At 38.0% G+C, this 16769-nt stretch overlaps 1 protein-coding gene across 1 annotated transcript; it reads right to left on the minus strand.

The window, feature by feature from the left end:
- Positions 1–4641: 4641 nt before the first annotated feature.
- Positions 4642–5844, minus strand: LOC111915816 (disease resistance protein Roq1). The gene is made up of 3 exons (XM_052766795.1): positions 5312–5844; positions 5089–5092; positions 4642–4758 (listed from the first exon to the last, which is right to left on the minus strand). The coding sequence occupies exons 1-3, from the start codon at positions 5842–5844 to the stop codon at positions 4642–4644; spliced, it is 654 nt and encodes a 217-aa protein (XP_052622755.1).
- Positions 5845–16769: the final 10925 nt, after the last annotated feature.

The following is a 16769-nucleotide window of genomic DNA, read 5'->3' on the forward strand; positions in this document are numbered from 1 at the left end:
TCAATTTTCACTGCTATACTTTGAAAAATCTATCCAATTAAGATCAACAAAAGTGCAAGCTATACTCGGTAGATTTTTAAATGTGATAGAAAGAAACGAAAGTAGGATGCAACAATACACAAATAAATGAAAGATTGTTGTTATTTCTCGCATTTAACCTTACTTTTATTGTTTACTTAATTTATTTACATACCAGTAAGTGAATTTCCCCCCATGCAAGCTCTTCTTACATTGTCTTTTTTTTGTTATGTTTCCCATATTTTTGCAGTACAAGTCGATGTTAAGTTTTCATATATGGTAGCATGCACCTTATTCCCCATCTGATCTGGAACTTCCAGGTAAAAATAGGGTAAAATGAAAGAAAGAGAAACCTACTTTCACCGATTTGTTTATCATAGAATCCTACTTATTATTTCCTATTACACCATGGTAATTTGAAAAATGAACCAAATCATACCAATGTTATTAAATACAAAGCAAATCTCAGTGCTATAAAAGGGTAGAATTTTCAAAGTGTGATGTAATAAGAAAGAGATAAAAGTACAATGATACAAATTGGTATATTTTCATAGTACAAGGTCTTAATATAAAAAAAAGCATGGTGTTTTAATTGGAGGAAATGAAAGCACAATGCTAAAATACACTTAAAGTACCTTGCTTTTTCTTGCATTCAACTGTAGCATATAAGATAAGCTAAATTATAATGTTCCTTCAGTGATTAGTTGATGGAAGTGCCAAACTAAAACAAGATAAAGCAGAAAATTCCTATTAACTTTGAGAATAAACAAGATATATAAGCGCATTTGGACCCTAAACCCTAAAGCAAATCTGGTTGAGAGAATAAAACAAGATCATGTAAGATGACAACCTCAGGCAGAAAGATACCCGGTGACAAGTTTGCATAAAGAAGTACCGAATCTATTTTATCTAGATGCTAACACAAGGACGACAGGATTCTTAATTAAATCATTAACAGTAACACATAAAAGTTTACATATTCAATTGGCTAAGGTCTAAACCCAAGAAATAGCAACTATTTGGGACAATAAAAACAATAAAATTAAAAGTACCACCATTATCATTAAAAAAAAATAGAAACATAACTAACAGAATACATATTAGAAATGAGCTTGTCACATTGGTTTTTGGGATATAAAAGTACCTTAGGGGCCATCCTCCAGTTTGCCAGACTTCTTTTGAGAGAAAGCTCTGAAGTGCACTTGCTTATCTAATGAAAAGAAATAGATTAGAGATTTGGCAATGATTTGCAGAAAATCAAAACATGAATTATTTATCATAGAATTTGGTGGCCACGTTACTATTACCCTGAACTACACTGGCTCGTCTACCGAAAACAAATAGATAAAGGATTTCAGAACGATTGCATAAAATCAAATCTTGAAATATATATATCACTTAAATCACTACCATTTACTTATTGTTAGCTTTAAGTAAAAAGCAATACATATGAATGACAATTTACCTTTAAAGGTGGCACCTTCTATATGAAAATAAAAAATTTTAAAAAACATAGGCTGCAGAATTAGATACTTGCTTAGGATGTATTCTCCTGTTGTTAATTGAAACCCGGTAAGATCTCCAGTTCTCCACCAATGATGTGATTCCATGACTTATAATGACCCAGCACATCTTCTTCTTCCTTGTTCTCTCCATCATCATACACAAAACTCACCCCACACTCCTTTGTAACTGCATCACTTTGTGCCAACCTCACAGTAATAGTAACACGGTCACCAAATTCCATCTCATTAATCCCAAACATCCAATGACTTACAAACATCAAACAATTTCTATGGAGAAATACCCTATCAAGGTAGTGATGGTATATACATGTGTAGTTCTTTGTTATATTACTAATTGTGATCACTGGCAAATAAATGACCACATCCTTTACAGATCCGATCCTCTAGGATGTCAGCACACAACAGAAATTCAATCCTGTGAGGTTGGTAGGAGATGATGGAATGGTAAATGATATTGATGGCCCCATGCTTCTATCTTTAATCCAACTTGGCATCTCTATGCCTTCATAAATTGTGCTGAATATTCCAAATTCATAATACATCTGCCACATACAACTACATTCACTAATTGCTACATTAACAGTATATACATATTCACACAATGAAAAATAATTATCTAAATCAAACTTGGATTTCAGATTCTTCCTTTTTTTTTCAAGTGTGTCGCAGTTACCACATGCCTAAGGAAGTCTGACCTATTCCAGCCCAAACTACGTAATACCTTTTCCTCAACACCTGCCATTGGTTGGATTTTCACCACGCCTTCAACCTCACACGATGAAAGTGCTATGATATGACAGTCTATTGAGAGCAGCTGAAGTGGGGACATTTCAGGATCAAATACAACTTTTTGCAGCATAGGCTTACATGAAAAGAGGTCCAAATATGTTAGTGTATGTGGAGGATGCTCGCCTGACGTCAGCATATTACAATTTGCCATACTAAGTTTCTCTAGCCTAGGAAGGCTTCTCACACAACGGGACATGGAAACTATAGGATTCTTATCCAAATATAATTCCTCTAACATGGATAGGCAACTAAAGTTCATGGGAAAGGATTCAGTGGACAAATTGTTATTTACAAGTGACAAGCTTACTAAAGATGTCAGTAAATAGATTGTAAAGAACTTTGAATAACTTGGTATAGCCTCCAGAACGGTAGATGGAATGGAAGATGAACAAGTTATTGTATCTATATCTATAATCCCGATTTGAGATTCACCAAGATTACAAACAACTAGCAATAGTGTTTCAACCTTCTTTAACATGCCTATAATCCTTGGAATTTTTTGAAGCTTGCTGCAGTAGCTCAGATCAACGAAAAAAAGTTCAAGACATTGCTTAATTGATTGACAAACATTATGCAAACCAATGCATCCTTTAAGTATTAACCTCTCAATTTTAGGGATTTGGTTAAAGCCACCAAGACTACGAAGCTGTTCACATAAACTTAAATTAAGAATCTTCAACGATCCAAGCAACCTTTTGTCTTTTGAGAACGATCCAATCCATTGCTGAAATGGAGAAAAGTTAGAATAGTAGTGAATTTATCAATTTAACATAGAAGAGGTAAATTTGGATAAGTTACCTTAACTCTCTTAAGAAGTTGTTGTGGATACCAATAATAAATGCCAAATGATTCAATATTGCTATATGACGTGTCAAGACCAACCAAATTCTCCATCGGTAAGTTTGAAGGTATAGACTTCAAAGGGAACCCATGCATACACAACCATCTTAATTCTTCTGTAAATTTGTTGCAAGAGCCGGTGATTTGCACATAATTGAGTTGTAGCAGCATTAGCCTGTCCATCTTACTCAATGCATCTGTTTTCAACTTAAGTGATCCATGTAACTTCTCTTTCTCAAGCATTCCCATGTCAAGGGTGAGACCTAGAACATTTTCCGTACCCTAAAAAGAAAGGATATGCAAAAATAATTTTAAAATGTCATAAACATGTATGTAGAAATACAAAATGCATGGCATCTTACCTTTTTATGTTTCAACACGTTGAATGACTCGTGACCCCATAATCGACTTCTTTCCCATGGATTGTAGTGTGATTCTTCACGTACCACAAATCTTCCCATCTCTTGAACCAATTGAGGCATCGCTAATTCTTTATTCCATGTGATACTAAGAAGGCATTTGTCGATGAGATTTGTGATCCCACTTCTTGTTTCTAAAGAACATGCCTCTAATATTGCTACAGTAACATCCATATCCATTCCCACAAAAAAACAAGAAATATGCTTAAACAACTCCTTATCATTTTCTAATGGCAAAGAGTCAAAGCTCATTTTCAAGACATTATTTATAGGAGGATTATTTTCTTTGTTTAACATGTCTATGTACCCCTCCCAATAAGTTACATCTCGATTATGCAAAGACCCACCCAAAACTTTAAGAGCCATTGGATGTCCTTCACAATACTTCACTAACTTTTTTGACACCTCTTCGTAACCTTCCTTGGGATCATTGCCCATAAATGCATGAAAACATAGAAGCTTTTTTGATTCGGTCTCTAATAAGCCATTAAGAAAGTACTTTGTGTGCATTAGTTTACCGTTCAATTTGAATAATTCACCACTTCCTGGCAACCACACATCCGTTGTTGTTATTATGACTTTACTTCCTGGATGCAAACCTTTGTTACCAAAACACATCCAACTGGTCGAGACTACCAATATCATCAAGAACTAGGAACACCTTTTTACGAGCTAATGCACTCTCTATCTTTGATGTGTATATGGAAAAATCATGGACTTGAACTGAACTTGGTTTTGAAATATCATCATAGATTTGTTTCTATACATCAATCATCCCATTATACTTTCCATCACATCTCCTACAAATATCTTCAATGAAGCAACTTGTGTCAAATTCATGAGAATGTAACGTATACACATATTTGGCTAACGATGTCTTCCCGATACCACTCATACCCAAAATAGTGAGTATATCCGTTGTATGTTATGATGCCTCTTTTAACAATGAAGTGACGAATTTAATGGAATTGTCCATCCCAATAAGTTGTGGCAGTGGCAACCCGAGGATATGCGTAATCTACGGAATACGTCCTTAACAATTTCTTCAATTAACGCCGCCTCTTGCCTGACATCTTATTTGGTAAGAACCACAAAAGACCATCCAAAAAACTAAGCTGCTCTTTTACTAAATTAATTACATCATTACTATCATCATATATGAACTTCTAACCATATAAGACCATGTCATAATTCATTGTGTTTTTACAAAACCATCATGCTTAACTATATCAACGTGGTTTCGCATGAATCTGAGTGAATATTTATAAGCTAACTTTTACTACCGAGAAGGAAGAACATTTGTTTATCATAATAACATATCATCTGATTTAAAGGTAGAATGATATAAAAAAGTGAATTTTTTTTTACAACCATATAAAATTTGGTTGATTAATTAAAAGCATATAAAAATAATTAAAATGGATTACCATAATAAATTTATTAATGATAAATAATAAATGCATAACAAATGTGTTATAATTATCAAAATGATTAACCTGCCTATATGAATTAACTTATTTAATCACATAATTGCAAAAACAAGATTTAACTTCACGCATTTCTTTAATATTTACCCAAACTTAAATAAATCAAAAATATAACTATTTGATGATTATTGAGAAATGTATTGAAATCGATAAGGAAAAGATGCTATTGAATTTCATGTGCTAATTTATCAATATAAAAGGACTAAGAAAATATGGGTTTGAAAGTGGTTACCTGCCATTTGCATCCTTTCCTTTTAAATCAACAACTTCTCTAAGTGCATTACTCCATCGGACCATCTTTTGAGCCCATTGACATTTTTTATTTTCATCTGTCTCTGCTACCATCTTTTGTCTATGCTTATCCATTGCATCTCCAAAGCTACTTTGTTGCTTTCTAACATGGGTGGGCTCAACATGATAAAAGATGGGGATTACAACATGATTGGATTTCATATGTTGCTTGGGGATCATAACCAATTCATCAAGACACCATGTTGAAGCAACATAGCTCCTGGACAACACAATAACAGAAGCCTTGGATGATTTAATTGCACTCTCCAATTCTGGTTTCAGATCTTCCCCTGCTTCAATCTCTTCATCATCCAAGAAGGTAGTGATATTGGCATGCATGAGAGAATTATAAAGGTGACTAGTGAAACTATTATGAGTGTCGACACCTCTAAAACTTAAAAATACATCATATCCACGACCATGAGTTGATGAAGAAGACGAAGATCCTTTTGAAATTTCATGGAGCTCAACCATTATGAGGAGCCTTCACCCTACCCAATAACCTCTGAAACTCAGTTTCCTCCAGACATCATCAGAAAGTAAATATTGTGTTCTGAAGCTTTTGGATCCCACACTTTCCTTAATTGTGCCTCAATCCAAGATCCCCATACATAATTGTTGGGTTATGGACAAACAATCCTATGTGTGCATGCAACCCTAATTTGGATCTATGTTTTGCTATTAGATACACAACATTATGAACACAAGAATAAAACCCTAAAGTACAATGCTATTTTCGAAATTAATATATAAGGTTAGATTACATACCTCTTGTTGTTATATTGCAATAACAACTTAAATCTTCAAACCCTTAGTCTTGAAAGCAAGCACCACATGTGTAGTGCCTCTAATGGCTCACAAACACCACAAGCAATTGGAGAGGCTTTAGAGAGAGAAGGGAAGAGGTGGAATTCGTCCTTGGTACCTCTTAGAAGCATGTACACGAATTCTCAAGGCCTAGGCATCTTTATATAGGGTTTAGATTAGAGTTTCAGTCCTTATCCTTATCCAGTTGCTTGCCCATCAAGCAACCACAAGATAAGCCTTTAAAAACCCTTATCTCTTGGACCTTGGATGATTTTAAGGATATCCTTATCCTTGAATTCGTCCATCCTTTAATAAGGATAATTATTGCCCTATCTTGCAACTATCTCATAATTACAATTCAGCCCCTCTAGTTTAATTAATTACACTTGATCACAAAATTAATTTCTAATTAATTATTGACCAATATTAATTAAACAAATATGATTTTTCCTTTAATATATTATTCTTATAACATATTAATAAATCATAATAACCTCTCTCTCTATTTAATTTCTCCAGTCAAGTTGCTTTGGTGAAGGCAACCAAAAAGGACCATGCACTACCAGGTCAAGTAATTACCAAATATGGTTACGGGCTTAGACACTAATCCAACAGTCTCCCACTTGGATAAGTCTAGTAACCACAAATGCAACGTACAACTCGAATGGCAATCGTAGCTCTTAAAGACGTTGTCAAACTCTGATCTTATCAGTAACCTGTCCCTTAGATAAGGGACCGTATAGTCCTCTATTTAGATATTGTGCAGACAATCTCATGGAACTAATTGTCCAGCAGTTGGTTTCTCGATCTTAGATTCATTTGAGATATAACTTAATTGAACACATCAATTCAGTCCTTACCGGGCCCGGCACATAAGTCAAATCAAATCATCGAGCGGCCGAGATATCGCTTTTACCCTTTTAGGATAAAAGTAACAGATAAACTTCGACTTATATGCATTTACTTATTCATTAATCAACTATACACAACAATACGTTTTATAACATCAAGTTACTGATGCGGTTTCACATTATCAATGTACAACCAATTAACAAATAACAAACCATATATCTAGGTTTTAAGACCATATGATATTATCGTCTTGCGATCACTTTTATCACATTCCATAAAGTGATCCCAGCAAGCGCGGGTTTGTTCCAATGCTCAAAACTAGTTCATAAGCACTCATGAACGTTGTAGCAAACCTTTGCTATGTCTAATACCATTTAGACAATCTACATACCAATTCATGACAATCTTCTTTCATATCTACTTCCAACATATGAAAGATTGTGGATCATTCGAATAATTCAATTATTCTTAATAACTCAATTATTCAGGAAGTCAAAACATGCAAATTGAAACAATAGTTAAACAATTAACACAAGACAGTAACTTTACTTATAAATAATACTCCTTTATTTAATCATCAAATGTCAATTACATTTATCTATTATATGTTTCTAAAACTATCTAATCTAAACTAGTATCATCCTTCAACCCAATACTCCTAGCGTGCTGCAAGTGCTTAACCCTACTCGGTCCCTTCGTAAGCGGATCTGCTGGGTTATCTGCTGATGATATCCTCTTAACCACGAGGTGTCCTTCTTCTACCTGATGTCTAATAAAGTGATACTTTCTGTCGATATGCCGAGATCTACCATGATCCCTCGGTTCCTTGGTCAAGGCAACCGCTCCTTCATTATCACAGAAAATTTCCATAGGCTCCTTTATGGTAGGCACAACTCCAAGGTCACCAATGAAGTTCTTCAACCATATCGCCTCCTTTGACGTTTCGCTCGCTGCAATGTACTCTGATTCACACATTGAATCAGCTACATTTTCCTGCTTGGAACTTTTCCAAGTTACTGCTCCTCCATTCAGGGTAAAGGCCCAGCCCGACTGCGAACGATAGTTATCCCTACTGGTCTGAAAACTGGCATCACTATACCCTCGCACCTTCAAGTCATCACTTCCTCCGAGGACTAAAAACCATTCTTTGGTCCTCCGAAGGTACTTAAGGATATTCTTGACCGCAATCCAATGGGCTCTGCTAGGGTTACCTTGATATCTACTAACCATGCTCAATGCAAAGGCTACATCAGGGCGAGTACAAGTCATAGCATACATGATTGAGCCAACTGCGGAAGCGTATGGAACTCGACTCATTTCTGCTATCTCAGCTTCGGTACTCGGACTTTGAGTCTTACTCAACTTGACATTACTTTGTATCGGTAATTCTCCGTTCTTCGAATTTTCCATACTAAAACGTTTTAGTACTTTATCTAAGTAAGTGTTCTGACTAAGTCCTATTAGTCTCTTACTTCGTTCTCTCACTATCCTTATTCCAAAAATATAGGAAGCCTCTCCGAGGTCCTTCATAGCGAAACACCTCCCGAGCCAGGACTTAACCTCCTGCAGTGTCGGGACGTCGTTTCCTATGAGTAGTATGTCATCGACATACAAAACGAGGAAACTAACTATACTCCCACTGGCTTTGAAATATACACATGATTCATCTTCGCTTCGTACAAACCCAAACTCTTTGACTTTCTCATCAAAGCAAAGATTCCATCTGTGAGACGCTTGCTTAAGTCCATAAATGGACTTCTCAAGCTTACACACTCTATTTGGATGCTTCAGATCAACAAAACCCTCTGACTGAGCCATGTAAACATCCTTAGCCAACTTCCCATTAAGGAAAGCGGTCTTGACATCCATTTGCCAAATCTCATAATCATGAAATGCGGCAATTGCTAGCATCACTCTAATAGATTTTATCTTCGCAACTGGTGAGAAGGTCTCATCATAGTCAACTCCGGGAGTTTGAGTAAAGCCCTTCGCAACCAATCGCACCTTATATGTGTGTACATTTCCATCTACATCAGTCTTCTTCTTGAAGATCCACTTGCACCCAACGGTCTTACGTCCGGGCACATTATCAACCAAATTCCAAACTTGGTTGTCATACATGGATTGGATCTCGCTGTCCATTGCCTCTTTCCATTTTGCAGACTCCGGGCCTGCCATGGCTTCCTTATAGCTTTTAGGTTCATCTAGATTTATTAGTGTACCATCACTAATATACGTGTCCCCTTCGGTAGTAATATGAAAACCATAAAACTAGGGTTGAATGCTAGCCCTTTCGGAACGTCTAAGAGGTAAGGACACGTCAATCGGTTCAACCGGAGTTTCCTCATCGGGTTGAGTGCCAGCAGTAGAGGTTCCTTCATCAATCGACTCTTGAATCTCTTCAAGCTCGATTTGCCTCCCACTGTATCCTTGGCTTATGAGTTCTCGCTCTCGGAAAACTCCTCTCCTTGCAACAAATACAACATTGTCCTTCGGTCTATAGAAGAGATATCCAAAGGATTTATGCGGGTAGTCGATGAAAATACATCGCTCACTACAAGGTTTGAGCTTGTCGTGAGTATCTCGTCTTACGAAAGCCTCGCAACCCTAAACCTTGATATGTGCTAACGAGGGAGCCTTCCCTATCCACATTTCGTGAGGTGTTTTGGCAACCTTCTTAGTAGGGACTCGGTTAAGGATATGGGCGGCAGTCTCTAAGGCATACCCCCAGAATGAGATAGGTAGTGAAGCACGACTCATCATAGAGCGGACCATGTCTAACAAGGTTCGATTACACCTTTTTGCCACACCATTCAACTGCGGTGTAATAGGTGGCGTCAATTGTGAAACTATTCCACACTCTTTGAGATAGTCGTGGAATTCAAGACTTAGGTACTCTCCTCCTCGATCGGATCGAAGCATCTTGATTCTCCTGCCCAATTGATTCTCCACTTCATTCTTGAACTCTTTGAACTTTTCAAAAGTTTCTGACTTTTGCTTGATTAAGTAGATATACCCATATCTACTATAGTCATTGGTAAAAGTCACATAGAAGCGGTTCCCATCCTTCGTGGTTGATCTAAACGGTCCACATACATCGGTATGTATTAGGTCCAATAGACCCTCACCCCATTCACATGTACTTGTGAAGGGTGACTTAGTCATCTTTCCAAGTAAACATGATTTGCATGTGTCATCTTCCCTAAGGTCGAATGACTCCAACACTCCATCCTTTTGGAGTTGGGCTATGCGCTTCCTGTTGACATGTCCAAGACGACAATGCCACAAGGATGCTCTATCCATACTATTGGAAGAATCCATGCATAAAACATCATTTCCTAAGTTATCTACAATCATAACGGTTTCATAAATTCCATTACATGGTATAGCTTCAAAATAAAAGACACCATTTAGATAAGCCAAAATGGAACCATTCTCATTATTAAAAGAAAATCTAAAACCTTGTCTAAACAAACCATGAAATGAAATGATGTTTCTAGCCATTTCTGGCGAATAGCAACAATTGTTCAAATCTAAAGATAAACCATTCCTAAGCACTAAAGAATACACTCGAATCTTGGTCACAGGCGATGATCTTCTGTTCCCCATGATTAGATATATTCTTCCATGCTCCACGTCTTTACTTCTTCTTAGTCCCTGCACATTAGAACAAATATGGTAACCACAACCGGTATCAAGAACCCAAGAAATAGCATGAGATGAATCGTTAGATTTAATTGTATAAATACCTGCGAAAGATGGCTTGATCTTTCCTTCCTTTATGGCTTGCAGGTAGTCTGGGCAGCTTCTCTTCCACTGCCCTATTTTATGGAAATGATGGCACTCTGCCTCCTTAGGGTTAGGACAGGGCTTAGCAGGATCAACTTTGGTCCCACTAGAAGAGGCACCATCTTGGGGCTTAACCTTGCGATGGTTCGTAGACGAAACCTTCCTCTTCTTTCCCTTTCCTTGTCCAATAGCCAAAACAGGAGCAGCGGGTGGATTGGGAGTTGGTGCAACAGACTTGTCCTTGAGGTTGCTTTCAGCAACCCTAAGGAGACCTTGGAGCTTACTTAGGGTGACCTCTTCCTTGTTCATGTGGTAGGTCATCCTAAATTGATTGTAACACGGAGGCAAAGAGTGAAGCACCATGTCGATCGCCAAGTCTTCCCCAAAGTCAACGTTCAATTTGCAAAGACGGTCGACATACCTTTGCATCTTTTGCAGGTGCATGGTAAGAGATTCTCCATGACCCATCTTAGCGGAAATCATGTTAGTGAAAATCTCGTAACGCTCTTGCCTCGCGTTTTGGTGGTATTTCTCCAACAAGTCTTGGTGCATCTCGTACGGGTACATGTCCTCATAGGACTTTTGGAATTCGGAGTTCATAGTGGCTATCATGATGCAATGTACCTTCGTTGCATCACGCTCATGAGTTTCAAAAGCGGTCACTTCAGCCGGAGTAGCGACTTCAGGGTTGATTTTCTCGAGTTTCTCATCGAGGACATACTCCTTGTCCTCATAGCGAGCAATTGTGCGAATGTATCTTATCCATTCGCTAAAGTTCGTCCCATCGAAAGTGACCTTTTGACAAAGGCTCATCAATGTGAATGAACTAGCAGCAGCGTTGTTCGCGTTTGACATCTACAAATAGAAAGGACAAAGATAGATTAGAAGTTGAATCCCTAATTATCACCCAACATGAAAAATTAGGGCTAGGATCCAACAACATTATTTACATGTTAGAAAAGGGATGTCGTAATCCAACATGCAAACAATTTGAAGGTAAGTGAATGACGATTCACTAATTCTCCACCATGAAAACCTAACTTTTAGTTCTAAATGTATTGAGAATTCCTAGGTTTCGATAAGATTCATTGAACTTTTCAATGGCATGTTTAAATCTCGATATGCCCCTCTCGTTTGTGACTGGGATACCGAGGATCACAAAGTGGGTGTGAATAACCATGCAAATCTACACGGTGCCTTCATTGTAACAATCACCTATTCGATGTGCCGGTAAACCACCCACGCTCCACCGAACTATGATAAACAATGAATCACCCTTTACCACCTTTGCTTAGAACCAATTAGTGTGTCGGTAAACCACGCACGCTCCACTAACTTCTTAGCAAGGGTGCAAAGTGTAATTTCATGGGATTGCATCAATTCACTTTTCCTAAAGTAACTAGGATGGAAATTTTTGAAAAACATGTAGTTACTTTGTATTCTTATATTATACTTTTAATGAGAAGATGAGGTTGCCCTATCCTACCCGTTCGGCTAACGACCCTCCACCAGTCAAGCAAGCGGTGGGTGTGAGTGTACACCCATTAAGCGCCATTTTATAGGCAACAACCTTATACCCACCTTATAGATTGACTTCGTGAATGAGGCCTACTAACGGTAAAACTAGCATTTTTAATTATACATATATATATTTATTAAGCTTGTAATAATATAATAGTATAGGTTGTATTTTAAACATTTCAAAATACTAGGGTTTTAATTAAAATTTTTCAAAATTTAATACCATTAAAAAATTTTAAATATTAAAACTCTTGATTTAATAATTATCTTAAATTAAACTATTAATTTCAAATTATCAAATCATAAGGGATTATCTAAATCATATGGATAATTACCATTTAAACATTTAAGTTATCCTAATCCCATAAATCCCTCTATAAATTTCGAAAATAGGGATGGGATAATTCATGATCTTTAATTACCATATTTAACTATTAAAGGATAATTACAAGATATGAGATTATCCAAATCCCTAAAATTTAGGATCTTATCTTGGGGAAGGAGGCTAATCTCGAAATCCACGGGTTTGCAAACCCTAGATTTCGAAATCTTGGATTAAAAGGAAAGGATTCAAAAAACCCTTTCAAGATTTTTGCAAATTAGGGTTAGGAAACCCTAATCTCGAAATTTTCATGCATCCTAGGGTTTATTGGCTATAAACCCTAATTTGTCAAGTTCATACAATTGTATAATGCTAATTGAAAACAGTTCAACCAATGGCTCTGATACCACTGTTGGGTTATGGACAAACAATCCTATGTGTGCTTGCAACTCTAATTTGGATCTATGTTTTGCTATTAGATACACAACATTATGAACACAAGAATAAAACCCTAAAGTACAATGCTATTTAATATATAAGGTTAGATTACATACCTCTTGTTGTTATATTGCAATAACAACTTAAATCTTCAAACCCTTAGTCTTGAAAGCAAGCACCACAAGTGTAGTGCCTCTAATGGCTCACAAACACCACAAGCAATTGGAGAGGCTTTAGAGAGAGAAGGGAAGAGGTGGAATTCGTCCTTGGGACCTCTTAGAAGCATGTACACGAATTCTCAAGGCCTAGGCGTCTTTATATAGGGTTTAGATTATGGTTTCAGTCCTTATCATTATCCAGTTGCTTGCCCATCAAGTAACCACAAGATAAGCCTTTAAAAACCCTTATCTCTTGGACCTTGGACGATTTTAAGGATATCCTCACTACTAGAAAAAAGGCCTTTTACGACGCTCATTGCGCATCGTAAAACGCTCAGACGACGCGCAAATGCGCGTCAAGGAAGGCCCTGTCATAAAGAGAGATGACGCGCTTTTGCGCGTCGTCTATAGACGACGCGCATTTACGACGCGCATTTATGACGCGCATTTACGACGCGCGGTTATGACACGCAATGCGTATCAAGGAAGGCCCTGTCATAAAGAAAGACGACACGCATTTGCGTGTTGTAACCTTACGACGCGCGTGTTTATGACACGCAATGCATATCAAGGAAGTACCAGTCAAGAAAGGCCATGTCATAAATGAAGACGACACACATTTTTGCGTATCGTAATTTTAATTTTTTTTTTTAAAAAAATATATATTTATATATTTATTAATTTATAAATTAAATTTGCATTTCATCTCTCATAATAGAAATAAAATACCATATACAAAAAATACAATCCATTGCATAATATAAAATAAAATACCATATACAAAAAATACAATCCATTGCATTTAATTTGTATGTATAACAAAGACACATGTGTTAAACTTGTTACCATTAACATCTAATCGTATGGATTCGAGTGTTAAACTTGGTACCATTAATATCTGATTCATAAGTCCTTTCAACAAGATTGTTACCTGCATAAATGAAAACAAATACGAACATTAACAGCCCAGCATGCTCAAGCCTCATCAATACAACAAAGGAGACAAAAGTAATGTAATAAGCCAAACATTAAAACCAAACATTAATATAAGAGATGGGAAATCTTTTACCTGAATATAACTAGCACCAAACAAACCACCATTTCCAAGCTGGAATTGAGTCTGATGCAATGTAACTAAAAAACACAAATCACTCTCAAATTTCACTTACCCCTTTCACTTTCACATAACACCAACCAACCTACTTATAAGTTGCTAATTATCTACGCTATTTTTCTTTTTCTCTTGATCAAAATAACATGTTTATGCCCAAGTCAATTACAGAATTGTATTCCTTAGTATCATGTGGACACAACAGATCCTGAAAAAATTGAATAATTTATCTTTTGCTGCAACTGGATCATACAAAGCTAGACACAGTTTTATATGTTTAAAACATAAACTTATTGTGTAATGAGGATCCAAATGGAATCATTCAGCCACCCCATACTCCTTTGTTCTATCTCGCCTCTATAATTTATTTCACCGTTCAAGAGAAGGGTATAAGGGGTTTCATAGACATTATGAATTAATTTATCCTTTATTCTACTTCATTTATTTGAATTAAACAATCTCATCATAAAACGTTCAACATTTCAACATATTATACGACCTAATGCACTAAAATTCAAGTGATGTAAAACAATAAAAGTTGCTTTGAAAGTTCATAAATAAAAAAAATTACCTTTTCAAATTCTGCATAAACTTGTGCAGGAGCTATGGTCATCAAAGTTGACAAAGCAAGTACTGTAGCTTCTTGTTCCAAATGTGTAACACCCAAAGTTTCGAAGACCAAGAAAGGAAAGAAAATCCTAAGTTTAGGGGTCGACTCGGCGAGTCTAAGGAGGGACTCGGCGAGTCCGAGCGGGATCCGGGTCGGGGAGTAAGTGACCGACTCGGCGAGTCGACCAGGGTGACTCGGCGAGTCTGGTCTGTGCGTGGAAAACCCTAAATTCGGGACTTGGGGCCTATATAAATGTCTTAATCTTCTTCCTAGGGTTCCTTACTGCCTCTTTAGCCCTGGATATCAAACCCTAGCCGTCATATCTCCTAGTTGAGCCTTGGAAGGTGCTTTAAAGCTTGGAAAAGGAAGAAGGAACTTGGAGGAGAAAGAAGGAGCTATAGATATGGGATTGTGAGTTCATTTTGAGCACTTGGAGGTAATAAACTAGTTCCTGGACCCTTTTTTTGCACCTAGATCTATGTGTGGTTGTTGGGGCTTTTTGCCATAATGTTATTATTTTGGGTTAGAAGCCGGATCTGGAGTTGGTACTTCAGATTCAAGTGTTTTAGGGCCTGGAGAAGCATAAAGTATCAGTCATTGTGTTGATTTTGAAGTCCCTTGGCCTTACACCCTAGTTAATGGCGTATCTTGCCTAGATCTCCTTCTCTACACGTAAAGTTTGCAACTTTACGTAAGGAATAGACCTTAAAAGAGTGGATCTACAGTTTGGAGTCCATGCATGACTCAAAGGTCCTCTGCATGTATGTAGAACCGAATGGACTCGGCGAGTAGCTTGAAGATGAGGAGGAACTCGATGAGTAGGATGAACAACTCGTCGAGTCGGATGAAGTTAGGCATGGACTCGGCGAGTTGGATGAGCAACCCGACGAGTTGGTTGAAGATTGTCTAGGACTCGGCGAGTCTGTTCTTGGACTCGGCGAGTCAGATCGCGAAAACCGTGAACCCTTCGAGTCGAGACCCGAATCAGTGAGTCGGGTGGTGACTTAGCGAGTTGGACAGGACAGGATTTGGAACTGGTTGGACTCGGCGAGTCATGGACTGACTCGGCGAGTCGGGTCGCGAATAAGAAAGACCCTGAGCTTATGAACTCGGCGAGTCTTTAGGAAGACTCGGCGAGTAGGGTTGACCTGGAAGGTTGACTTTGACCAGAGTTGACTTAGTTGACTGTCAGACTAAGTGTTATATGTATATTGATAGCTCGGAGAGCTGGAGGAGCAGCGGATCAGGGGATTGTCGAGTAGCAACCAGAGATTTATCAGTAGGGTTCAGCAGTCTCAGGTGAGTTTCCTTCCAGTAGGGACGGGTCTAAGGCCACAATGCTGGCCCGTCCAGTTAGCAGTAGTTTCCGGACTTCGGCCCGATGCAGTAGTTAGTATGTTTGATGCCTTCGTGGCTCAGACAGGATTTATGTGCTATGTTTTATGTGTTATGTGTTATGTGTTCCAGGCTACGGCCCGATGTAGTATGCAGTATATGTGTTCATGCTAGTTGATATGTTATGCTATGCTATGTTCAGTCAGTTAGCCCGGACTCCGGTCCGATGCAGGGGACAAGGTCCCAGTCAGTTTCCGGATTTCGGTCCGATGCAGGGGGCAAGGCCCCAGTTAGCCCGGACTTCGGTCCGATGCAGGGGACAAGGTCCCAGTCAGTCTCCGGACTTCGGTCCGATGCAGGGGGCAAGGCCCTAGTTAGTCCGGACTTCGGTCCGATGCAGGGGACAAGGTCCCAGTCAGTTTCCGGACTTCGGTCCGATGTAGGGGGCAAGGCCCC

The sequence above is a fragment of the Lactuca sativa genome, chromosome 1 (assembly GCF_002870075.4).
Source record: "Lactuca sativa cultivar Salinas chromosome 1, Lsat_Salinas_v11, whole genome shotgun sequence".
NCBI classification, from domain to species: domain Eukaryota; kingdom Viridiplantae; phylum Streptophyta; class Magnoliopsida; order Asterales; family Asteraceae; genus Lactuca; species Lactuca sativa.